Source organism: Lipomyces oligophaga, assembly GCF_038497815.1.
Source record: "Lipomyces oligophaga strain CBS 7107 unplaced genomic scaffold V1516scaffold_4, whole genome shotgun sequence".
NCBI classification, from domain to species: Eukaryota; Fungi; Ascomycota; class Lipomycetes; order Lipomycetales; family Lipomycetaceae; genus Lipomyces; species [Lipomyces] oligophaga.
In genome coordinates, this window is record NW_027117788.1 from 69,933 (window position 1) to 94,734 (window position 24,802).

Sequence of the window (24,802 nt, forward strand, 5' to 3'; positions counted from 1 at the left end):
ATATCATCGGCTACTGTTTAATATTTCTTGAGGTTTAAAAGAATGTACTAATGAATTCCTACTTCCCAGCTTACCCTTGAATAAGAGTTGACCGAACAAGAAGTCACGAGATAGGTTACTGCATTAGGTTGGCTCTCTTTTCAAAAGGAATATCACAGATCTCATATAACATAAATATTTATATTTTGGAACTGAGAATTTATTACTAGATGTCACAGTTTAAAAGCTATTCAGAGCAATGCGGATCGTGTCGAGTATTCTAGTTAGCAGTCAAAGCAAATTCTCATATCTCCTTGGCTCTAGAAGAACAACATCGCAATAGCAACAGAGACAAAGCTTGCTAATAGTGTGTAATTAATAGCGCTCCAGCCTTTCTCCATTATCAAACCGGAACCGATCCGGCCTGCGCTCCCATTATACACAGGACCCGTATATACAGCTTCGGTAGAGGTAACCTGACAGTTAGATTTGCTTGATCAAAAGGGAATGCACTTACAACCAAAATGGTATGTGAGCTACTAATTAAAGTCTATGAAGTTAGCTCGGCTTTATTAAGATGTAGTGTTTCTCACCCTAGTACTCAATTTGTTAGAGGAAGAAAGAAAATTAGTGGAACTCTGGCTAGATCTAGAAGTTGGAGTGTATCTGGTTCGCCTCGTGCTTGTCGTCGTGCTTGTCGTACTGGTCGACGACAGTGTAGATGAGGTTGTGGGCTCAGCTTCACCGGTAGTTTCTAGAGCCTCGGAAGTAGTCAGAGTGACCGAAGAGCTTGAAGTAGTTGCACTAGTAACGGTAGTTGTAGTTGTCTCTGCTGTTGTAGCGGTCACTCCATCAGGACTCGTAGGTAATCCGCACTCCTCTAAAGGAGTTTCCAAGTCATCCGAATACCATTCCCAAATGTTAACATCATCGGGACCAGCGCATGCGAGACAGCTAATTGCGTGTTAGATTGATCCCGTACCAACATACTATACCCACTCTGTAGCGTAAGTACTAAAGTCAGAAGTATCGCAAAGACAAGTCGTATTAGAAGATCCACATTGCGAGACAGCATAAACCGCAGAAGCTAAGTCAAGTTAACATATAGTGTTTTTTATTCAACATATTATTCTCTACCGCAGTTAGCATAGCAATCGGTCTCTGCATCGGCAAGCACAATCGTTGCCCCTCCATAGATCAGGACAAGCGATGCGAAGAAGGCGGAAGCAACCATATTGATTTGATTCAATTGATGTTTTGCAAATAAGTTTCTTAATGGATTTAGCTGAAAACAAAAATATGAGAGAGAAGAAAAGTCAGTGCACACTATTTTATACCGTTGAGTACAATGCCGAAGTTCTCAGAATAGAAGTCGCAATTGGTGCTACATAACAGATCTACGAGGGCACGAGATCAATAACCATAAAGTTCGATGAGTAAATTAATAAAATTATAATCAATGATAAATTTTATTAGAATATCATAAAAAGTTTTAAAAATTCTCTGTGGATTAATTATGAATCACGACCAAGAGCAATTTCAACAATCTTCATCGCTTGAAGTACAACGTCGTCATTAAAACGACGACTAACAATTTGAAGATCAACAGGGGCATCGAGGTACTTCTCAGGAGCGTATATATCATGAAAAAACTTGTCTTGTTCATTCAAAGGAGTATATCCCTTTTCCAACACATCCTTCTCCTGGTCAACTACTGTGACAGGGAACACAGCTCCCGGACTGTCAACCAAGTTCCAGTGTGAGGTGTACGACCAGTACTTCGCAGTGCCATGCAAACAAGCTACATTAGGGGCCACAGGACAAAGAATTATATCAACAGGATGGCCATCCTTTTCACCAGTTTTGTTCCAATGGTCACTGTGTTTCAATCGATAGGCATCGCGGCGAACGTTCAAGTTCCAGAGCGAATGAATGTCTTGTTTCTTAACATAGGGGTTTTCAGACATGATCCATTTAGTGAGTGGAAGCTGTTCTTCTCCTACAGAGGCAAGCAGAGCAGCGACACGCTCACCTCCGTCAGGATAATAGAGCTCCGATGTCAATTTCCAAGCCTCGGCATGCTCCAGGGGCTCCCAGTCGACAAGCTCAATATCCCAGCCAGGAACGCCTTTCTTCAGTGCTTCCACGACTATGTCAAGAGCCCGCTTTACGGGAGGAAGAGGATTAACAACGTTATCAGACCACATAATACCAATTTTGACCTTGCCGGATAATGGTTCATCTCTCCACGGGACAGGAAGCAAAGCTGGTTCAGTAATCCAAGGCTTTGAGCCAATTATATATTTGAAAAAGTATTCCATAGTTTTCCTTGATTGTGAAAGAGGACCAATTGCACCAGAAATAGACTCTGCCCCCGCATTGGGTCCAACAAGACCTAGCATGGGAATACGGCCGGCAGTTGGGCGCATACCATAACGACCATTCGAAGCAGCAGGCCAACGAGCTGAGCCACCAATATCAGTACCCATTCCAAGTGGAGTAGCGTTCAGACCAAGAAGAGCACCCTCACCACCAGTTGAACCGCCTGAGGAAAGATTGCGATTGTAAGGGTTGACAGTTCGACCATAGAGAATTGTCTCAGTCTCAACATGCATGATAGTCTGAGGCTGCGTGCTGCGCACAAATAGTACTGCTCCAAGTGACTCCATTACTTCAATTACATGAGCATCTTTTTGAACTTTATTTTCTGCCCAGGCGACGAAGGAAGCGTTGACGTATCGGTCCTTGACCGAGAAATGCTCTTTAGATGAGATAGGCAAGCCATGGAACGGTCCTACAGTTTTTCCAGTTTTTGTGAAAATTTCATCTAGTTCAGCGGCACGAGCAACGGCTCGATCCCACAAAAGTTCAGTAACACAATTGAGCTAAACAATTGCAAACTTAGTTAGTTATCACTGAACCCCGAAATATAGACAAAGGTTCTTACAAGTTTCTGAGCAAGAGCTGCACGGCGCAAGAAGGCCTTGGTGACCTGGAGAGCAGTATATTTTCCCTCCTTGATCTTCTCTACAAGGGTAATAGGCTCTGTTTCTGTAATTTCGCATTCTTCAGCAGTAAGGACCAACTTAGGAACTCCCGTAACATTGAGCGGTAAAGGATCTGGTAAGGGACCGAGAGGAGGCTCGACTTTGGCACAAGATTCGTCGCGAATGGAGACGGCTATATTCACCAATTCTTCAAGAACATTAGCCATGATGCTATTGAAAAACTTATATCTAATTATATTTCAATTAAAATACAGATAGATTCCAATTGGTTATGTAAAGGTTATATAAATTCACTTTATCTCAAAACCTCGAGCCTGTCAGTGCACGTTATCGCCGGGAGACACAAACGCCTTCCAGAGCCGCAATATACGTGGAGTAGTAGCTGGGAAGATGATGTTCGTTTAGTCATGCGCTCAAAGTATCTCTCTCGTGCGAGGGTACATTCAAGCGATCGATAAAGTAGAATGATGGCCGTCTTGACGAATAGAAATAAAATTACAGACAGATTAGAATTAATGTGTAGTATGGTCATCTAGATTTTGCTAGGGCGACTAGAATTACTAGGAATAAATATATGTGAAGATCTGAGATATGGTCGATCGGATCATGAAACAAACGGAAAATTATAAAAAATTTCAATAATATAAATTCATTACTCATAAAATAAACTATCAAAATCTTACCAGTTCAGGGAAGGCTAATGTGCTAAATGAACATGACACACTTAAAGCTTCGCCTTCTTTGTCTGGGCCGCTTTCAAAACTGCCTCAGCCCGCATGGCCTTCATGATATCACCTTTGACTTTTAATTTACCCGACATAAAGAGTTTCTGGGAATTGACCTGGATTTCGGTCAACAAAAACTTATAAAAAAAGAATAAGAGATACAGGAGGGGATGAAAATACCTTTCCGTCAATCAGCTTTGCAAAATCATCATCGCTGAGTGAAAGAACAATATCCGCAGATTTACCATCAGGACCTGTGCCTTGACCGACCGTACCAGTGGTTTTGAGGTCAACAAACCAAGTTTTAGTTTCTCCTGAACTGTTTTTAAGAGTGAATGCGAAAATCGCAGCGCCCTGTTCAACAAAGTCATCAGATTAGGATCATTGAACATATATAGAGAAACTCAGATATTGATCGATAAAGAAATTGAACAAGACTTCGTTAATCTTGTACCAAACATAAATTAAACTGACCTTCTTCATAGCGTTTGCTTTTTCTTTGCCATCCTTAAGCGCTGTTTGAATAACATCAAAGGCACCGGACGCGGGAAATGCATCTAGATATCATTTTAGCTGCAAGTCTGGCAATACATACTCAGATCTACCCACCAATCTTGAGAGCCATTCTGATCTAAAATTATGATAAATTGAGATAGTCAGCTAGATCTAACACCGATAATAGAAACAGCAATTTTATGCTGAACTAGGTTAATTGGAGCAAAGATGGGAAGAAAGTGACTTCCCTATAATTATATCCTGTCGCAACTGGGAGGAGAACTCGGCCAATCTCTTGGAGATTTGCATGTGAAAGTGACGACAGCGAAGTTCCATTCGGCAATGTCTTATTTGATTGATGGCATTACTGAAAATAGCTAGTATTATGTGATTCTGGTGCAGAATATGTTTAATCATGAAAATATCTTTTATTTAGCAATCAAATAAAGCGACTGAAGAGTATGAGGGCAAAGTCAAAGCCACGGAGATAGACGAAGAAACCTGCATTATTAGTTAATTTGTGTAAGCTATTTTTTACCACGGTCGTAAAATATATAATGCAGAGCTATAAAGTATATATATATATATCATTATTATACCGAATACTTTTTTCATAGCTCAAAATATGCCTACCATCTTTGTAATGTGATTACTCAACATAGCGCACTATGTTAATCACAAAACCCTTATAGTGTATACAAATGTTCCATCTGATCGTCCATTACAGAGAATGAATTGACCAATCTCTCGATATGGCAACACAAAGCCAGTATTCTTTTGAGAAATCGACAGAATGATCCGGCTAAAATTGACAGCGAATTCTGCAGCTGCCGCAGCTGCCGCTGCTGCGACTGCTTCAGAGTCAGCAGCATCAGATTCTACGCCAAAAACCAAGGTAAAGTCAACAAAGTCAACAAAATCTAAGGGATCAGCAAAGAATTCTTCGAGGACCTCAGACACAAATCTTCCCAAAATTAAAATAAAACAACCAAAGAAGAGCAAAACCAAGTCACCAGCATCATCTCCCACAATCAAAAATGCACCACTGCCGACTCCACGAATATCAATCAAGCCTCCAGTTGTGAAGCCGTCGATAGTTCCCCGCAGCGAAGGTCTTCGAATACGAGTGAAACCCGTTCGACAGCCAGGCCAAGGCTACGATTCTGAGTCGCCAGACCGAGAAGATGATCCACTTATTGAAGAAGCCCTTATATTTCGATTTGAAATGAATTCATTTCCCGAATCAGAACGGCCGGCTCGTCTGCGATATCTACAGATCTTGAAGGCAGCAGTCGAGTCACATGGAGCATCTGAGCTGGGAACGGTGTGGATAAGATTCAAAGATGCAAGACATGCGTGTGTTGGAATTGACGACAAATTATTCTACGCAGTGTTGGTCGATCTTCCAACTGTAATCGAAGTCCAAAAATCGCTAGATAAGAAAAATATCTACAAAATTGCAGATGTCTGCCAAATGCTTCTAGTCGCGGATGAAATCTCTGCAGAAAGTCAGGTGATTGGATTCAAGTCTCAGTATTTTCCTGATACGTATTTCCAGAACCCAGAATTTAAGGGCAACCGGAAGGAAGAATTACCATACCCGCATGGACTCACCCCTCCTATGCGATTTGCGCGATCGAGAAGGTTCAGAAAGAGAATGATTAAAGCTCCTGAGCCCGAGCCGGTGAAGCCAAAAGAAAAGCAATTACCCAAATTAGTAATCAAGGCCAAACTTTTTGCAGAAGAAAAGCCGAACCCAGAAGGTAATGCTTTTGTGAAATCCGCTGGCGGAGATCAAGCACCTTTTGCAATACCCGGAACTCCCGGAACTTCTACTGTCGATGGTCGATCAACGAGGGAAGCCAGTGTTGCTGCGAGTGAAGCGGCAAGTGATACTGGCTACAATATGCTAGGCGGATACAACCAGGAAGAAGGAACTGAAGCGGGAGATGAAATCGAAAGTTTGTTTGGAAACGAAAGTGATGAAGACGAAGACGAAGAAGAGGAGGAAGAGGAAGAGGAAGAGGAGGAAGACGGCAAAAAAGATAGGACTAAATTGGATGATGATGAAATGGAGGCGGTCCATCATTTGGAACTACTGAAAGAAGAAATCCAGGAACTGGAAGCTACCATACAAAGTAAAGAAAAGGATGCAGAAAACGCGACCAATCCTATTCTACGGAACCGGTTTTTGGATGTTGTTAATAAGCTTCAGAAGGAACTCGAATTGAAAAAGACTGAGCTACAGGAAGATGAAGAACAAGAGTAATTGTATATTTATTATAGGAATATGATATATTACGTAACAATATAGCCTGTGTTATATAATTGAGCACATAAGTATGAGTAAGAAAGTCTTTGTTTTCTTGAGAACTCCCAATATCAAAGAATTATTAGGTCAAATCTATTTAGTCTGTTTTAAAGATTGTGTTCTGCAAGGTTAGCTAATTTTCTATGTTTCTTTGGCTTTAGTGACGCTAAATGCCGTCTGTAAGATCATCCAAGGTTGTCAAATCAGCTCTGACGGCTTCAACTGGCTTAGCCAGCGAGCCATATGCGGTTTCAAGACGCAATTCGAACTCGCCGTCAATAGAGATTGAATCTGATGTAACACCCTATTTGATCGACGGATTGAGTAAAGCTGCGCAGGGCTTGTATACGAAGATGATGACACAGAATGAGGAGGGCCATATATATACGCAGGCCGAAATGTTGTCATTGGCTGGCACGTCGGATCTGTCGAGATTACTATTTTTGATCCAAGAGTTCACAAATAGAGTGAGTTGCCCTGAATTCGTGGTCCACGCTTTCTCTTGCTCCTTTAAGACATTATTGGATTAACAAAATCAGGATGTGGTGAAAATGCTAAGACAGGGCGAAGAGCTTTGCTATCAAGCAGTTAAGAAGGAGGAAGCTGAAAAGTATGTATATGTGCACTCTTTGTCGTATCCTACTAATGACGTAGAATACAATCAATGAGCAAAGATGAAGCAATGGTATATTCTTATATTGAAGCATCAGGCACGGAAGGAATTTGGACGAAAACCATCAAGGCCCGCACCAATCTACATCAATCAGTCGTCCAAAGATGTTTAAAGGTGCTAGAGAGCAAGCGATTTATCAAGAATATCAAATCAGTAAAGGTATGTCTATCTGGGCTACACTATGTACTTATTATTCATTTTTTTCAGAATCCGACTCGGAAAATATATATGCTGTATGGCCTACAACCGTCCATAGACGTGACTGGCGGGCCATGGTTCACGGACTCAGAACTAGACACGGAGTTTATATCCAGTTTGCTGGCTACTATTTTCCGGTACATTGCAACTCAGTCCTTTCCTGGCGAAAATGTCAAAACACTTGCGTCAAAATTAAAACCGAGAAGTTTGAAACGAAAATCAAAATTGAAATCGTATACTAAAACCAGCCAACTATCATATCCTGCGTCATATTCAGAATATCCGACTCTATCTGCGATCCATGATTTTGTTCAAAAATCTGGTATTACCACTGTTGATCTTTCCGAATCAGATATAAAGGCGTTGGTAGACGTACTAATCTACGATGGGAAAGTTGAGATTGCCGATGGTGGTTTCACATTTAGAGCTATTCCAGGCGCAAAAGTGAATTTAGTCGCTGAAAATGGTATTGAATCTGCAGAATTCTCCCGCTCTCGCGCTGGCTCAGTATGGAATTCATTCAGTGAAGTGCCCTGTACTACTTGTGCTGTCAGTAATCTATGTGCACCAAATGGTCCTGTCAGCGCAGAAGAATGTATATATTTAGATGAGTGGCTGGTACAGTGAATTGGATGAGTAAAGCGCTACTGAATGTTTGTGGTCAACGGGGGTTGTATTTGTATTATACAATAAAATTATGCATAGATATTTACAGACATTCTCATGAGTAGAGTGATTTGAGAAATTTCGAGCAACTACTCCCAGAATTTCCAGAAACTTGGCTTTTGAAAAGCAATTTCCTTCCGCTCTTCAAGAGGAAGCCATTCACGAATTTTCTTTCCAATCTCTTCAGTCGCCTCCTCAGCGTTGTAGCGGCGGCCAAATACATTGACAAACTCACCTTCTGGGTCTGCAAGTTGTTAGATCTTTATAAAAGAGAAAACTTAAAATTAGCACGTACCCATTAAATAAAAAAAAATGGAATGGTCAACTATATAATCGTCGCCAGGTTTAACATCTGGAGGAGTAGAGAAATAAACACGAAATGCCTTGCATGTCGCTTCGACCTCACGATACGTTCCGGTCAGTCCCACAATACCAGGGATATCAAATTCCTCCAAATATTTTTTCACTACCGGGGCAGTATCACGAAGAGGATCGCAGGTGATGAAAATCGGCTGTATATCGATTCCTAGAGTCTTGAGTTCCTTGACTATAATCGCCATTTTGTCAAGCTCTTCCGGACAAATATCGGGACACAGAGTAAAACCAAAATAAATCTGTCACATCAGTAAATTTAACAGTAATTATAATTAAATCAACGCACCAGACTGAACTTATTTTTCAAATCGGCTTCGGTGAATAAGTTTCCGTTTGTATCTGTAAGAGTGAATGCACCACCGATCAGAGCTTTTCCAAAGGATTGACTGTCCTTTTCAGCTTCTATTTCAGATTAGAATGAGTTCAAGCATGTACCCGTTTGGACATACTATACGCATCAACTGCTTTCTGTACTTTTCGTCGGTAGTTGACAAGATATGCCAGTCCTATTAAAAATAGGGCTAGACCTGTTATATTGAAATACTATAGGGTCAGATGGTTAACAATGTCATTGAAATCTGTTTCACTTCAAACTCACTCCAAGAGGATTCTTTCCAGATTTTTTCATTTTGACGTACATCACCTCAGGGCCTTTAGACTCCTCACCAGATTTCGTCTTAACCTTCAATGTATCGATATCGATATCGGTCAAGTCAATTTCATGACCCTCTTCTGGCTTTTTCAGTTCGTTGTTGCGACTAGGCAGACCATGGGAAAATCTATTTCCACATCCAATCGAAAAATATCGTCGGGTTTCTGATCTAATTGTCTGTTTCTCATAGTTTGTTCGTAGTGTTGCTAAACTATTAAGCTTATGAACTCTACCCGCAGTTAGAGCTCTTGATACTCTAACACAGTTGATCGACAAAGTCCTTCGAAAGAATGTAGAGTTCATTGCTTCCTATTTTGAGCGTTGTGGCCTCTAAAATAGGATTCCAAATCAAATTTTTTCGAACTCTGGCTCAGTTCCTTCAAATAATAGACTGAATTTTTACGTAGATGAGGCATCGTCTCGAAAGATTCATCAGCTGCCGTAGCTAAAAAGCGATCATGTGACTAGTCGAGAGTGCCCAGCGACTCACTTGTATTTGAATATATCTTCGTCCATATTGAATATTTACGGAAATTCAGTAATTGTTTAAGATATTCGATGACTCAAATAGATCTTGTTTGATTAAATGGCAGCCAAGGTTAATAAGAAATCTTCTAATAGACGGTTGATTTCTGAGATAGAGCTTGCACAGAGTGACGAGCTGGTCTCTGATAGCAATGTTCACAAGGTAAATCAGGCATGGATTCACTGTTTAATTAAATATTAATTTCCAGACTTGTTATATTTACAGAAGTAAAGGACGCAAGTCTACTGGGAGAGCCAAGTTTGAATTATTGAGCTCTTCTGTTTTAGAGAAGAAAGAGCATGCTTCGAGAAGGTGGAAGTTGTATTCGGGGCATATTACACGGATCTATGATCTGATTTCAAGGATTTTGGTCGAATCTGATCAGTCTACTGTTGCACAAGTACTTGATTTTATCTTTTCCGCTTCGGAATTTCAGCCTGACTTGTTTACCATGATTCCAACTGGACTAGTCCTTGCTGGAGCAAATATATCAGATCATGCGAGATTATTTGCGAATATTGGACAGAAGATAGAGCAAGATCATGAAGGAGCAGGAGTAGTAATCCAAATCAGCTCTCGCAATGTGACGACGTTGAGAGATTTTTTGAGATTGATCGTTGGACATGTAATGAAGCAACAACGAGATGATGATGATCTGGGGGACGGAAATATTAAGGGACACTATTTAGCTGGCTCAGGCACGGATAAGCGACTAGGTTACGACTTAGATGTTTTGGTCGACTGGTATGTCAAGCAGGATATCTTGAAGCGAATTATTGTTGTCATTCAGGATGTTGAAGGGTTTGATGGAAGATTGCTGGCAGAGGGGATCAGATTACTACAGTAGGTGCATTTTTATATTTTTGCGACATGTTATTAACAGAATAGTGCCTATCGAAACCGACTTCCCTTTGTGTTCTTATTTGGAATAGCCACAACTTTACCTATATTTAGCTCGAAAATATCGAAGTATACCGTGCGAATGCTCCAATTCTGCACTTTTGACGTTTTACATGCGAATGCTCGACTGGCAAAACTAATCGAAATCGTGCTACTGTCTCCGGAAATGCCAATCGTGCTTGGACCTAATCTGTTTCGGCAGCTGCTGAAACGGTACAATAATAGCACAAAAAATTTGGATACTTTTGTCCTAGCATTCCAGGTATTTGCTTACTTATGTCTCCAGTCTGAGCGATATCATCTGACAGATTAGTATGCAATCATGACTTTTTTCTATGCAAATCCATTAAGTGTTATGATTTCGTCACCCAAAGTAAAGGATTTGACAGATTCACATGTGCATCTACTGCGAAATTTGCCCTCATTTAAAGCATTCATCGACTACAAGACATTTTCAGTTCTAGCTGAAGGTGACGCTAAAGTAAACGCTGCCAAAGATGGAGGTGAAGATCCAGTGTATATCGAATCGTTATTGCAGTCTTCATCTTCACTTATAGAGTTTGCTAATTCAGAGTATACTCGTCTACGTGAACTAATTTCCATGAAGAGAGACATGATCAAAATATTACTTGCTCTGCAAAATGCGAGTCCTGTTTATTCCACAACATATGACTCTCGAACCTTTGCCGAACTCTATGCGGATGTATTAACTGGTCGACTTTTAAATACTGATTTCTACGATGGGTTGGTGGGGTATGTCAGCAAAATGAGTTCTGATGTTGTTACTGAATTCGTCAAATGTTTGACTGAATCGTTCAGCGCTGGAACAGCAATTTCAAAATTGATCAAGACCTGGAAAGTCGAAGAATTAAACGGCAAACCGCACCTTCACGCAAAATTATTGTCGAACATATCTGTTTCGTTATCTGAATTATTTGAGGCTGCTTTAGTGAGCTACGAGGACATTGTGTTTCATGAAATCTTTGTCTACGATAGTTACGAAATCTTGAAGCTCATTTTCGCGCCCATGTATCGAGCCACTGTCGAGACAGCCTTATCGCAGCCCGACTCTTATTTACTAAGACCCGACAACGATCTTGATACCTCTATCGAGCAGCCAGTGTCTCCATTGGTTTCTATAGCATACCGATTATATCGAGAATCTGGCACTTTAATCAACATATATGACTTCTGGAGAGCGTTCCACGAAGCAGTCAACGGTGGATTCAATCATATTGGTGAATTTGGACTAGAAGATAGTCTTGATCGAAATCATGTAGCCAAGAATGAAAATACTTCTGGCAGCAATGATTACGTTATGAACGCTGGACTCGACAGATTTGATGAATCTCAAACGGCTGCTTGGTTTTTACAAGCTGTCAACGAACTAAGGTATCTTGGATTCGTGAAAAACTCGATTTCAGGCCGAAGAGGTCCCAAAACTGTTCAACATTCAGTGGGAGTTTTGACTAAGCTGGCCTGGGACGGCCTCTAATAATTTAGATTAACAAAATAGCATTTTTGAAAACTTAGAAGTATATTCAACAATGATATTTCTACCGTTCGATCAACCAAAGTAAATTTTAACTTGTCAGAATACCTTTCATGCCCGCCCAAGTCTTTTCCTCCGGAGAGGCAGAAGAACAAGGGTAGAGATCATCGACTGACGCTCTACATCTACCTCACAAGGAAGCAAAATATAAAAGCGCGACCCGGATCATGAAGGAGCACACCAGCAGTCCCGAAAGACAAAAATACTGGAGTGGTATCCAAAAGACCTATTTAGGAGAAAAAAACTCACTCTTGGGCATGAAGGCGCATAACTCATCAACCAAGTTGGATTCAATGGCTTCTTTGAAAAAATCAAAGAATGACGTCTACTATAGAAATGATCCTACTGCGGAGGGAGTTAGCAAATGAGTCATATACAGCAAAATCCTTATAGATTATTTGTTCCATAACCGGCAAATAACAAATACTGCTGCTACCTGCTGTTAGGGGGGGTTACTTACTGAAGTACGTCGACAAAAAGAGAAAGAAGAAAATTTTAAAGGAAGAGCGCAAGCAGACACTTTTATAGTTCCTAGCTGCCAACGTATCCAGCCGCGCATGCCCTAATTTTGGGATGATAGGTATAGGGCTATCACTTAGGGTTTTATTAAGCAGTCACATCAGACGAATTCCAAGAGTTTACTCTATTGGGAAGCTGCTGCGGCGGGGAGTTTGTTAGAGTGTCGCAGGACATCGCGGATTCCTTTCCTCTGATAATTGTTATAATTCTCGTGGTTAGTTAATATTTATTGAGCAGACAAATTCTTTTTAATAAAAAGAAAGTCAATAATTTTCATTGAAATGCCGGAAACTCACAGACGTATGTTTTTCGATTTCAATTCAGCTTGATCCGTTCGATGTATCGTTTGTTACTAACTTATCGATTTATAGTCTACGTTAAGGGAAAGCACCTTGCTCATAAGCGGGGCAAGCGTAACAGCTATCCTAATGTTTCGTTGGTTCAGATTGGTAGGTTGTTATTCGACATTGTATTTGCGTTCTCGTGTTAAACTCGTTTGGTAGAGGGTGTTACTACTCCTAAAGAAGCACAGTTCTACTTTGGCAAGCGTGTTGCTTTTGTCTACAGAGCTCAGAAGGAGATTAAGGGAACCAAGATTCGTGTCATCTGGGGGTATGTGTAATTTTTGATATATTACTGCTGAAGGATTGATTTTAACTTCGTGATATAGTAAGGTTACTCGTGCTCATGGAAACTCTGGCGTCGTTCGTGCCAAATTCCGGTCCAATCTGCCTCCCAAGTCATTTGGCGCTAGCGTCAGAATCATGCTTTACCCATCTAATATCTAAATCAGTCGTACATTGATCATAATGGAGACCGATGGAAATAAATATATTAAAACTAATAAACAAAAGGCGTTTATTGCAAATTCAGTTAACTCTTTGGCTAAACTGAAAACATTGGAATGTCAGCAGAACTGAAATGCTGTGCATTCTATCGAGTATGAAGTCACGGTGTTATCTTTGTTATTTATAAAAGTACTGCTATCGATAATTTCATATTGTATTATATTGAAATACATGCTAGGGATTCATATACAAGGAAGTTGAAGGAAGATTCGATCAAGACGTATGACTTTGTGTAGATTAAATGTAGATTATTGAAACTTGATCGTAAAGTAATTGAAATACTTATTCGACAACAAGTTTTTGAAATTGATACATCTGGCTGATCGCTGTTTGACGCTTAAGTATCGCCAGCTCTTCGTTAGCCTTCTTGAGACACATCTGCACTTCTTCAGGATCAGTCAAATCCTTATTCATATGAAATGCATCCTTTGTCCGTCGGAGAGCGTATTCTCGAAAATTATAAGCTGAAAACCCACGTGCAGTTCGCAGAAAAGATCGATATAAATTGAGCGTGGCGGGTGAAGAAGTCATTTCGTTTGTTGAGGCGGAAAGTGATTTGAGGGTTTTTTCAGGACTAAAGAATAAATCCGGCGCTTATCAAATGAATTCCTCGAATAATCTATTAGATTATTTTGATTTAATATGCTGAATCAATAACAAGTAACAAACTTGCATGCTGACATTTTCTCATAAAGATTGAAACGGAGTTTACGGCTGGAAAGAGATGGTAATGGTGATCAATGATAACTCAAGGCGTTCGTGCAATTACGATTATGTAATATCGTCTATAGCGATCAAGCTCGCCTCTATAATAGTTTAGTTATCATAACCTTCAAAATTTACTATTCAAACGATTAATTCAAGCCTTCAAGTCTCTTCAGATTCAATTACATTTCTCAACTTTTTCATGCGGCCAGATTTTGGCTTCCGACTTTCCAGCTGACGAAGACTAGCATTATCTCTTATTCTTTGAATTTTCGATTTTTTTGAAGTGGAGTCCAGCAATGATGGTGAAACTGAAAGTGAGGCTTGCGAAGTTTGTTCAGGCAAGATGATCGTTTTAAGTTTGTTGATTAGTACTGTTATTGGGTTTTTTTCCTCGACAATACTAGTCGCAGAATGTAGACTGAATTCTTTGGAATCGTCATGCTCAATTTGTATACGTTTGCTATTGGTGCCATTCTCAAAAGAGGCATATTGAAGTTTTGTCTCTTTGAGTGACGGGAAGTCAATTGTTAGAGTCTCTCTCTTGGTCATATGCTCCGACAAGCTTGTCGGAATCTGTAATGTTTCCAGCGGCGTGGAAGTGAGGGTAGGTATTTCTACTTTGTCATGGTTCTGAGAGCAGATATTGGGTTGCAAATTAAATCCCATTTTTCGATTCTTTGGTCTATGCGGTTTCAACGCTTGCTTCTGATTTGTAGTCAGGCGATTATCCAGCAAAAGTAAGTCCCTCTTCGGGTTACTTCCAGAACCTGGAAGATCAATTAATTCAATCACCGCTAGTCGATTGTCAAACCGGAGAATTTCATCGATTGGTGTAGCAAATCTGACTTTTTTCTTCTCTTTTATCGTTTTGGTATTGTTGATTCTGCCCGTGACTTTACCGTCCATTGTGCTAAATCATCTTTGATGGGTATTGATGGTATTATGCTCTGGCTTGCACAACCTTCAGTATATACTTGCATTTAAATATAGTGAATTAAATGTATATTACAAGCATAATACAATATTACGGCAGTGCACAACAGAAGTAGTGAACGGAGTTGCAATGATTCCTTTGGGCCATGAAAACAATATTGGGAGAAGTGTTAAAGCTCCAACATCGCCCAGCCAGAATTAAAACACAATGAGACACACGCTAAGCAAACTCAATACGAGAAAGATGTATAATAATAAAATTAAAAATAATAATTACAAATTGAGGATGTTAGCTGATATAGTTCTTTCCCAAGAAACACCTCAAAACCTTTCCAAATTCAAACTCCTAAAACCACCTTAACGTCTCTTGTATTTCTAAATCAATGTTAAAAATGATCTTGTTCCAAACCCAAACACTAAACTTACATCTTCTGCCGAACGCCGCTGTTCGGGATCTATTTGATTACTGACTCCCATCAATGTATTAGACATAGCCTCCGTAGCGCCAATCATTGAACGAATAACCGCGACCTGCGTGGCTTTCGCAACCGATAGTGCTGCTCGTTGTGCTCCGCTTTGCTCTTTGGCTTCCGCAGGGATTGCAACAATAATATCTCTTGCAGCTCCGAGATTCCGGTTCAAGCTAGAATATGCCCGTCGTAATCCTTGACTTATCGTCGCTGGCTGATCTGCATACAAGCTGATTTTCTTGGGAGCTTCGTCCTCGCTATCTGAATCTTCCAATTGCCCATGTCGGTCGCCTTCGCCTTCATGATCGCCCACAATTAGCATCTCCGTATTCTCTAGCACATTTTGCGTGCCAACAGCAAGTTTAGCTCCGATGTTAACTAACTCCTTCGTCGTAACATGCGCAAAGCGAAGTGCGCCCTTTTGGATTCCTCGTACAATCCGTCCGTCTCGTCGATACTCTTGAACTGGAATATAAACCAAGTCTTTGACGCCACCGCCGATCTTGACTAACGAGCTGATAGGCGCAACGCCAGCCAATACTTCACCCAGCTGTGTCGATCGAATGTCGGGAAGCCAAACATTTTGAAGATCGCTAACCAGTCTTTCGAAACCCATGATCCCATACAGGACTACTCCCCTCAAAATTATTTTTGTATCGTCCAATACAAAAAAATTCATGAACTCCGTGGTCCGGCCAGAACGTAATCCGGCATAATTGATCTTCTTCGGCTTATAATCCATCTTAATGTCAATCTGAGTGATCTCTACTCTCTCTGTTTCCATCAGTATTTCGCGCAGATCCATGATAACATCTTTGCTAGAACTCACCTAAATAAGTTTCACTTTTCGACTTTGGAATGGGCTTTTCAGAATTGCGAAATTCAAAATATCGAGAGAAAAACTCTAAAACGTCTTGATCAACATATAACCGCAATGGCATCGCCGAAAACTAATCCCATCTTGTCAATAACAACAAATATTATTTGTTCGATTGTACTCACTTTCAGTACCAACTCGGACGTTTCTAGTGATGGATCCGGTCGAACGGACAACAGTTCTAAACGCAGCATACTTCCACCTTCCTCTCGCAGCTCTGGAGGATACATAGCCGTGGCAAATTTCTTCCAAGATGATGTCGGAATATTATCAAAAATATCAAACTCGCGAACTCGAAAATCAATTGAGTTTGCAACTACCGAATTCTCAGTAAATCTCGCCAAATCAACAGACACACCTCGAAGCTCTATCTGGATCTTGTGCTTTTTGGATCTTGTCAGACGTAGCTTGTTACGAATACCGTGGCTCTTGGTTCGTGCTGGCCGGGCGGTGGAAGTTGACGAATATGTAGTCGATTGTGATACTACGCTGAGAGTATCACTTTCATCGTCTATTTCTTGATTGATTGCGCTGTACAACTCTCGAGGATCCCGGCCGGATGGAATGCCAATATATATCGAATTAAAGAGAATATCTCCGATTATCGCTTCATCTTCGTCCTTGTCTCCATGTCCATGTCCATGACCTCGATGTCGAATAGCATCCCAAGCACGTCCCTCGACATGTTTCACGGCCTTGGAGATCGTTTTTTGAGTGCTATGCCAATCATAGCCATCGTACAGTTGCCATATAAAATGCACATTTCGTACTTTGAGATTCAATGATTTCTCTTTACCATGCACCAACGGATTTTCAACGAGTGACCGACCGGCAAAGTGATTCTCTAACATCTGTATATCACTCACAATCTCTTTAACATCTGACTGTAAGGTTGTAGATTCTCTCGAACTGGTGTTTGATTTACTTGAGCTTTCGGAGCCAAGGCCGATCTCAGTAGAGATTTGTCTGCTTTTACTTGTCGCCAAATCCGATATCCTGATTGATGTTCGATTGGACGACTGTCTAGTAGGTTGACTATCATAATAACTATCGACAATACCCAATTCTTCTGGCTCAGCAATATCTGATAGAGCTCCTTCTTCAATTATAGATAAACTTTCTAAATTTCGAGGTAAAGTTAGATTGTGCGCTCTTGAACGCATTGCAAATGCATCTTCATCGACGCTTCTCAAAACATCGACCGATTCTGTTGCATCAACCATATACTTCCGATCTTCGGAAACTTCCTCAGTCGGCAAAAACAATCCATTTACAACTTCAACCATTGTTTGTAGAGAATCTGCACAAGTCTCGAGCATCAAAAAATTGTCCTGTATTTCAATATCTGTTATTGATTGCCCCGATAAGCCTGCTCCAGGCTTCATTGTTGCCACTACAGAGACCGACGACATGCATGCAACTTCAATATATCCAAGATCTCTGAAGGGGCTTAAATGTTCCATTTGCTCCATATGTCTTCTACCTGACTGTGCTTTTAAATCAGGGTCATGTAGTTCCTCTACATCATTGATGAGAAATAATGTCGTGCTGTTGATATTCACAAAACTGCTGTGTATCTCTGGTTCCGCTCTAGAAATGCAATGCTTCGCAAATCCTTCTGCGATAACAAATAAACCTTTGGAATGAGACTCGAGAGGATTCAGTCCAACTGCGCAATTATGAAGCCTAATTTTTAAAACTTTCGAGCTCGCCGTCATTACCTCCGTTTCAATTGCTGCACGGTCAGCCAAAAGATCAGATCCAGATTCAAACCCATCGTTCACGTAGTAATCGTTGTCAATCATTGATTTTTCGCCTAGCACTTCCTCGACAACTTCAAAATCTGTTTGTTCGGAAACTGTCTCTAATTCCTCAACCAAACCTTTTCTATTAGTTCCATTCTTCTCACTTCTCGGAAGAAGTGATAGTAACTTTGAAATAATGTCGATTCGATACTCGAATTTCAAATTATAAAAATCAAATTCCAAAGTCTTGGAACTATTGTCGGGAACTTCAAACCTAACAGGATGACTCTCTAAAAATTTGCCATTGCGATCTTGAGGAAATGGAAAACTGATCGCCATCATAGGCTTGATTCCAATTAGCTCAGTGAGAGCAGCATCAAGAAGAGTAAACTCTTGATCATCATCATTATCTGTAGACACAGTTTCAAAGTCAATTTGCAAAGTTGCAACAATAAGGCGCACGATATTCTGCTGAAGAAATGCTAATTTCGTGTCCTTCAAATTCACAGTAATGGTGCCGATATTTTCCGGAAAATCAGCAATCACAACTATTCTAGTAGCTTCAAGCATGGTTCTGAGGCTATGTGTTTTAGAATGAGAGCGCTTCCTTGGGCTTGAATCCGCAGAGCCGGTCGCAATCGATCCAATATCAATTTGACTAAAAGCCTGAGCCCAGGCAATGACATCCTGCGGTGAGGAAACCTCGGCCTGTATCAATGAAGACGAAATAACAGTTGACATTAATTCATTCAAGCTTGGGTTGATCACATCCGAATACCACTTATCGGAGTCTGTTTGGCATTTGAATCGATACACCCTCATCTTTCCTCCTGGAACTCCTAGCTCAATCATTTCACAGTGTATTCCACGCTTTGTGATAGTCAGAGGGCAAATCAATAAACGACAATAAATTTCAGACGAAGCGGGGGCAAATCTAAGCTCAATCTCATTTGTTTCAGCAAGCAAAGTAGTATTTGACATAAACAGTTCCTTGAAAGCAGGTTTCCTAGTAAGAGGCAGTATTGCTTTATTTAGACGATCATACAAATCGAGGAGCTCTCGAATTATGTTTTGATCAGCATTGATTAATAGCTTCTTTGGTAATTCGACATATCTTTCGGTCCCGCGCATACCGGTTATGAAATCTGGTTCTGCGGATGAAGGACCTGTAAAGTTTATCACGACTTCGGAATTAAGCATAGCCTGTAGATGCTGTATAATGATCGTACTAGATACATCTTTTCCCTTTATTCTTAACCCAGAATTTTGTACCTCACCCTGTTGATGAGGATTCAGCTCGAAGCAGATGTTTTCACAAACCACCTTTAGCAGTTCAGGATTATTGAAGGATCCATGCTCGTCAATATCTGAGGACGGCAATACTTCAAATTTTTCAATATTAATTTCGGACTGGCGAGGTGACAAAACTACTGAATCTTTGGAAATCTGTGCCTGCGAGCTAATGTCGACTTTGAAGGAACCCTTGGACGATCCTGTAGAGACTGAACGTGAATCTGTGGTCCTGTGTAAAGTCTCGCCTCCAATACCAGTATTAGCGATATGCATGAAAATTTCGAAAGCATTGTCAATAATTGATGATGACAAATCTATATGTAACAGGCCCAACCTAACCAATCCGATAGATATTTTAGAGACTGACTGATCAGACTGGGACACAATTGAGTCACACCATAGAAATCGCGATTCATGTCCACGTTTACAATCTCCCAATTCTTCGGCTAGAATACTAGAGTTCTCAAACCGAAGCGCGTCTTTGGTAGCTTGATCGACACACTCATGTATTTCCTTGGCTTCCTGCGCTGAAAAGAACATGCTTTCAGTCATAGACTGACTCCGAGCAGATTGAAATAGTGATTGGTTGTATGAATTACTTCCTTCACCCATTTCGTCAGAAGATCCAGCGTATTCATCGACCGAAGAGTCCGTTGAATAATCCATGGAATCATGCAACATTGGTCCTAGAAAAGATTGGTCCGTGTTTTCACTTAATGACAAATAAATATTATTTAATTTCAAATGACGAATTCCTTTCACCGTTTTAAATTCTGCTTCACCGACGAAATACCCCAAAACTGAGTTAGGAGTGACGAAATTCAGCCTTAGGCTGGAAACTGTAATGTGTAGTTGTGAAACCAGGCGATCGATCATATTTGATATGATAGGCTGCAAACTAAACCCAGTACCTCCAAATCCGACTAATGATTCATCTTCATCAATATCTAGCTCATCCTCTTCAAGCTCCGAATCACTCTCTGCTAGAGGACCATGGCCATAAACCGAACTTGTCAACTCAATCGTTTCAGCTGCCGATAGAGAAGTCGCGAAATTCAGTGACGTTTCATTGGAAAATTCCTTCATGTGATCAGAAACAGACGGATCAGGCAAAATAACTATGGCTACATCTGATAATGAAATAGAGATCGCAGTAGTTACGATATTTGTCGGGATGCTGACCGTAATAGTGCCAATTTTACCTCCCTGAATGGTCATTCCTGGCAAAGCAAATGCCTACAAAGCAAATTGACGTATTAATAATTTGATGGCCAAAGAAACGTATATAAATATGAGATCTTACCGTAGTATTGAGACTGACATCACGAAGAGTGATCTTACTGCTAGATCCCAGCTGGATGTCCAAATTCCTCAAATCAACTTCATCAAACACAGCAACGCGCGAAAGAAGATAGCGCACAAGTCGCTTTTGGATTTTCCGAGGAACCCATGCCAAATGCATTCCTTTGGTTCCGTATATTCCACTAATCAGATAACTAGTCAGAAAGTCGTCTAATGCTCGCTACAGAGTTCACAAATAAGTGACTGTAAGCTCGAGACAGGGCACTATCGGTCCGACAGAAATAGCACGTCTCCCGATTATCTGTCCAGCAAAATCAATTTTGTAAAGTCCTTGCTCTGATTAAATCGTATTAGAGATATAATCTCGGATATATCTCCTTAATTATAAAAGCCTGAATTATATGATCTCTGCGTTGGCTGGAGGTCCGTATGGAACTAAGCTAGTCAGAATTCGCTATTGCCTTAAGTCACAATAGAGTTTGTCATTCTCCCAAGGAATTACCTTTTTGATCAACCATTCTTGTCACCGGCTATTCCGTCTCAATCTCAAAGTTTCAAATGATTCACTCTTGGTGGATTTTAATTAATTAAATTACAGTTAACTTCCTTCTTATTTACCAAAAAATTTTATTAGTCAAATTTTTTAAAAAATTACAAAAATAAAAATTAACTAGCGATGCGTGGTTTCGATCCACGGACATCAGGGTTATGAGCCCTGCGCGCTTCCACTGCGCCACATCGCTATACAAGTTAAACATTATAAACTTTCATTCATCATATAGGCAAGCTTTTGGGATCTGGAATAACTATTCCTATTCTCTTTCACTTGTATATGACGGTTCTGTAAGGGAAAGGAAGCTACAGCCAAAAAAGCATCTCTTATAAGGCTACACGGGTAACATCTACCAGAGTCACCCTGCAATGAAAAGGGTTTGCCGTTGTAAAATATTTCTCTTCGGTCAATTTGTGAATGTTGTAATACACTTTTCAATTATCGTTTCAGCTCGATTTTATGATCAGTAGCAAAAGAGTCGATTTCTACAGATTTTTGTTTGTGTGATCATCACGTGAAACTGCCTCTAACTTCTCGCAGGAGATGTAATTCTCATTCTATAGATAACGGAGCCAAATGGAAGTATGGAAGGTGAAATGCACTCAAGTTGATTTGCAAGAAATGTTTAGCTCATTGATGCATTGCTGAACCAATAGAATCGAGTATGCAAGAGAACGGCAATCAAGGTTGAAGAAGCGATCCGGATCTTCATCGGCACCCAATTATGTCAGTTCTCTTGTCTCTATCCAGATTGCACTTCTGATGCACGATTATCGTCCTGCTTCCGACTCGTATTCCACCGGAACGCCCGATGAAACCAACTTTATTAGGCTGCTCATGATTGCCATTTTGCTTTCGTCCGTTATGAACTCCGGGTCTTCCTCCATGCTCGGCCCTGAGAGCTCCTTGTCCATCCACCCGAGAGCCGAGATTGGGAGCAAAATAGCCAGGGCTAGGTTACAAGTGCGGAGATCAGCCTACTCGTGCTCTTTCGCTGGCTAGAACTGGTTTTCACGATTATATTATTATGAATTCCAACTTTTGAAATTCCGATTGATTCGAGATTAGAAAGACAATTTCGCTCATTTGTTTGTGTATTGTTTAATTGTGCCGAGCAGAATGTATTCTAAAGGTCTTGCTTTGCTCTGTAACCGAGCTACTATTGCATCGTTGCGCGCTGGCGCGCCCCGACAGGTATGATTTGACTGCTTACGGGCTAAGCTGGCCCGCAAAGCTCAGTGGAGTATCCTGCTTCATTGGTAGTGCTCAAGATATGTTCAATTGCTATTTCTTATGATTGGCTTTCGATCATTGTGTAGTAGTTTATTGTGAAATTGAGGGAATCAAAGTCTATCACCAATTCAACTTCATTTAAGTGGGGTTCATGGTGGTCGTATTAGGAACCTCCTCTCCCTGTATCCAAAAGCTAACTTGTGTCCTTAGCCTTCTGCTGTGCAGAAGCGATTTTTGTCTCTCCATGAGTACAGATCTGCTCAGATTCTCAGAGATGTAAGTATATTTATTTTTTAGTTTACCGATCTGAACTCTTGACTAACTCACTGATTTATGCAGTATGGAGTGCCGGTCCCCGCTGGAGATGCTGCTACTACGGCCGAAGGAGCTGAGGAGATTGCCAAAAAGCTTGGTATGAACAATATGGCATTGAATAAGGAATATGATGCTAATATATTTCCTAGATACCGAGGACTTGGTTATTAAAGCTCAGGTCCTTGCTGGAGGCCGTGGAAAAGGTACTTTTGATACTGGTTTGAAGGGTGGAGTCAAGCTAGTTAATTCTCCGTTGGAGATCAAGATCTTCGCAGAGCAAATGCTTGGACATAAGCTCATCACTAAGCAGACTGGTGCTTCAGGCAAGCCTTGCAATGCTGTTTACGTTGTCGAACGTGAATTTGTCCGCAACGAGGCCTATCTTGCTGTTTTGCTTGATCGTACGACTCGTGGTCCTGTCATTGTCGCTTCAAGCGAGGGTGGCATGGATATTGAAACTGTTGCGCACGATACCCCTGATGCTATTCATTCTTTCCCAGTGAATATTCATGAGGGTGTTACGGATGAGCTGGCTCAGAATGTTGCTAAGTCGCTTGGATTTGCATCGACCACGATAGCTCAGACGGCTGACATCGTCAAAAAGCTTTATAAAATCTTCAATGAGAAAGATGCTACTCAGATTGAAATCAATCCATTGTCGGAGACTATTGATCATCGTGTTCTTGCCATGGATGCTAAACTGGGATTTGATGATAACGCATCATTCCGCCAGAAGGAGGTCTGGTCATTCCGTGATCTTTCACAGGAAGATCCAGATGAGATTGAGGCTGCTCAATACGGTTTGAATTTCATTAAGCTTGACGGTAATATTGGTTGCCTTGTTAATGGTGCTGGTCTCGCCATGGCAACTATGGACATCATCAAGCTCTATGGTGGAAATCCAGCCAATTTCCTTGATTGCGGTGGTGGTGCTACAGCTGAGGCGATTCGCGAAGCTTTTAGCATCTTACTTCGTGAGAACAAGGTGACTGCCATTTTCGTCAATATTTTTGGTGGTATTGTTCGCTGCGATAATATTGCGAAGGGCTTGATTGCTACTGCTCAGGAGATGAACATCACTGTTCCTATTATTGCCCGTCTTCAGGGTACTAATGTTGACGAAGCGCAACGTTTGATTAGTGACTCAGGCCTCAAAATTTTTTCGTTTACTGATCTAGATGAAGCTGCGCAGAAAGCATGTCAGCTTTCCAAGTTTGTTTCTATGGCCAGAGAAATCGATGTCAACGTTTCCTTTGAACTTCCTCTCTGAACGTACCAGCGTGATTCGTATTTAAGCTATTGTAGAAGTTTCTAGATTAGTTCTATTTTGTTCAGTTGTTGGTTTTTTTATATTCGTTATCCTGTCTGTTACTACTTTTAGACTAGAATTTGTTATTGGAATGCTTAGTTGGCAAGGAGTTGTGGATCGAAACTAGTTGGCTTTTTCACAGGATGCTGCGCATTCGGTCAAGATGTTTCTTTCACTAAAATATTCTGCGCACTATTGAATCATTAATTTTACAAATATATGCGTTTCATAATTTTTGTTTTGTGAACGGAAATCTAGAATAGTGTGAGAACATGGAATTCCGCAAGCAATCGACTTATAGAGAATGGAAAATTTAGTGAAAAGGAGAAAATATATTAGAAATTAGCGAATATATTCCTGACGACATATAAATATCGGAATTGGAGAGAGATCAATATCCGTTGTCGTGCCCAGCAAAAATATAGAGGGGTATGAATACAAGTTGTCCGGGACTTTTCATTGCAAATTCTAAACGTTACAGAAATTAGCAACTATGATCAGGGCGGATACATAGTCAGGTCAGGTTCCTGTGTGAACGACTGGCCTCTAACAATAAAGCGCGTGGAAGTTAAATCATCCGTCAAACAGGGGGCTGAGTTCCGGAGAGATATGCCCCATACAGGTCTTCCTTAAAATC

General features: G+C 40.7%; 12 protein-coding genes and 1 non-coding gene across 13 annotated transcripts; 5 read left to right on the plus strand and 8 right to left on the minus strand.

Annotated features, from left to right (window-relative positions):
* Positions 1-192: 192 nt before the first annotated feature.
* Positions 193-1,262, minus strand: V1516DRAFT_674362 (uncharacterized protein). The gene is made up of 4 exons (XM_066922074.1): positions 1,117-1,262; positions 979-1,066; positions 497-933; positions 193-455 (listed from the first exon to the last, which is right to left on the minus strand). The coding sequence occupies exons 1-3, from the start codon at positions 1,211-1,213 to the stop codon at positions 552-554; spliced, it is 567 nt and encodes a 188-aa protein (XP_066777106.1). The 5' UTR covers positions 1,214-1,262; the 3' UTR covers positions 193-455; positions 497-551.
* Positions 1,263-3,294, minus strand: V1516DRAFT_707221 (amidase signature domain-containing protein). The gene is made up of 2 exons (XM_066924170.1): positions 2,927-3,294; positions 1,263-2,864 (listed from the first exon to the last, which is right to left on the minus strand). Exons 1-2 carry the CDS (start codon positions 3,191-3,193, stop codon positions 1,494-1,496), a joined length of 1,638 nt encoding a protein of 545 aa, XP_066777107.1. The 5' UTR covers positions 3,194-3,294; the 3' UTR covers positions 1,263-1,493.
* A 169-nt stretch (positions 3,295-3,463) lies between these two features.
* Positions 3,464-4,417, minus strand: V1516DRAFT_674368 (SCP2 sterol-binding domain-containing protein). Its single transcript, XM_066922075.1, has 4 exons — positions 4,322-4,417; positions 4,187-4,269; positions 3,893-4,066; positions 3,464-3,828 (listed from the first exon to the last, which is right to left on the minus strand). Exons 1-4 carry the CDS (start codon positions 4,335-4,337, stop codon positions 3,712-3,714), a joined length of 390 nt encoding a protein of 129 aa, XP_066777108.1. The 5' UTR covers positions 4,338-4,417; the 3' UTR covers positions 3,464-3,711.
* A 549-nt stretch (positions 4,418-4,966) lies between these two features.
* On the plus strand, positions 4,967-6,516 carry V1516DRAFT_674372 (TAFII55 protein conserved region-domain-containing protein). Its single transcript, XM_066922076.1, has one exon. The coding sequence runs from the start codon at positions 5,001-5,003 to the stop codon at positions 6,474-6,476; it is 1,476 nt and encodes a 491-aa protein (XP_066777109.1). The 5' UTR covers positions 4,967-5,000; the 3' UTR covers positions 6,477-6,516.
* A 108-nt stretch (positions 6,517-6,624) lies between these two features.
* V1516DRAFT_637047 (RNA polymerase Rpc34) lies at positions 6,625-8,105 on the plus strand. Its single transcript, XM_066920039.1, has 4 exons — positions 6,625-6,985; positions 7,058-7,128; positions 7,173-7,350; positions 7,399-8,105. Exons 1-4 carry the CDS (start codon positions 6,689-6,691, stop codon positions 8,014-8,016), a joined length of 1,164 nt encoding a protein of 387 aa, XP_066777110.1. The 5' UTR covers positions 6,625-6,688; the 3' UTR covers positions 8,017-8,105.
* Positions 8,044-9,481, minus strand: V1516DRAFT_674375 (SCO1/SenC-domain-containing protein). Its single transcript, XM_066922077.1, has 5 exons — positions 9,029-9,481; positions 8,880-8,973; positions 8,717-8,832; positions 8,351-8,669; positions 8,044-8,299 (listed from the first exon to the last, which is right to left on the minus strand). The coding sequence occupies exons 1-5, from the start codon at positions 9,383-9,385 to the stop codon at positions 8,145-8,147; spliced, it is 1,041 nt and encodes a 346-aa protein (XP_066777111.1). The 5' UTR covers positions 9,386-9,481; the 3' UTR covers positions 8,044-8,144.
* A 119-nt stretch (positions 9,482-9,600) lies between these two features.
* On the plus strand, positions 9,601-12,136 carry V1516DRAFT_674376 (origin recognition complex subunit 3 N-terminus-domain-containing protein). The gene is made up of 4 exons (XM_066922078.1): positions 9,601-9,770; positions 9,817-10,451; positions 10,497-10,770; positions 10,822-12,136. Exons 1-4 carry the CDS (start codon positions 9,669-9,671, stop codon positions 12,001-12,003), a joined length of 2,193 nt encoding a protein of 730 aa, XP_066777112.1. The 5' UTR covers positions 9,601-9,668; the 3' UTR covers positions 12,004-12,136.
* A 636-nt stretch (positions 12,137-12,772) lies between these two features.
* On the plus strand, positions 12,773-13,619 carry V1516DRAFT_674383 (60S ribosomal protein eL33). Its single transcript, XM_066922079.1, has 4 exons — positions 12,773-12,879; positions 12,951-13,028; positions 13,083-13,191; positions 13,250-13,619. The coding sequence occupies exons 1-4, from the start codon at positions 12,861-12,863 to the stop codon at positions 13,365-13,367; spliced, it is 324 nt and encodes a 107-aa protein (XP_066777113.1). The 5' UTR covers positions 12,773-12,860; the 3' UTR covers positions 13,368-13,619.
* On the minus strand, positions 13,562-14,104 carry V1516DRAFT_674385 (complex 1 protein-domain-containing protein). Its single transcript, XM_066922080.1, has one exon. The coding sequence runs from the start codon at positions 13,956-13,958 to the stop codon at positions 13,710-13,712; it is 249 nt and encodes an 82-aa protein (XP_066777114.1). The 5' UTR covers positions 13,959-14,104; the 3' UTR covers positions 13,562-13,709.
* V1516DRAFT_674386 (uncharacterized protein) lies at positions 14,029-15,317 on the minus strand. Its single transcript, XM_066922081.1, has one exon. It carries the CDS (start codon positions 15,039-15,041, stop codon positions 14,295-14,297), a length of 747 nt encoding a protein of 248 aa, XP_066777115.1. The 5' UTR covers positions 15,042-15,317; the 3' UTR covers positions 14,029-14,294.
* Positions 15,234-21,359, minus strand: V1516DRAFT_313793 (uncharacterized protein). The gene is made up of 6 exons (XM_066918889.1): positions 21,258-21,359; positions 20,757-21,190; positions 16,541-20,689; positions 16,368-16,488; positions 15,495-16,312; positions 15,234-15,443 (listed from the first exon to the last, which is right to left on the minus strand). Exons 2-6 carry the CDS (start codon positions 20,913-20,915, stop codon positions 15,426-15,428), a joined length of 5,265 nt encoding a protein of 1,754 aa, XP_066777116.1. The 5' UTR covers positions 20,916-21,190; positions 21,258-21,359; the 3' UTR covers positions 15,234-15,425.
* Positions 21,360-21,426: 67 nt separating this feature from the next.
* V1516DRAFT_t47 lies at positions 21,427-21,498 on the minus strand. Its single transcript has one exon. It is a non-coding gene; the product is annotated as a tRNA-Met (tRNA).
* Positions 21,499-22,427: 929 nt separating this feature from the next.
* Positions 22,428-24,126, plus strand: V1516DRAFT_685351 (succinate--CoA ligase; the record flags this gene model as incomplete). The annotated part of the gene is made up of 4 exons (XM_066923613.1): positions 22,428-22,502; positions 22,752-22,817; positions 22,881-22,953; positions 23,006-24,126. 4 exons carry the CDS (start codon positions 22,428-22,430, stop codon positions 24,124-24,126), a joined length of 1,335 nt encoding a protein of 444 aa, XP_066777117.1.
* Between the last annotated feature and the right edge of the window lie 676 nt (positions 24,127-24,802).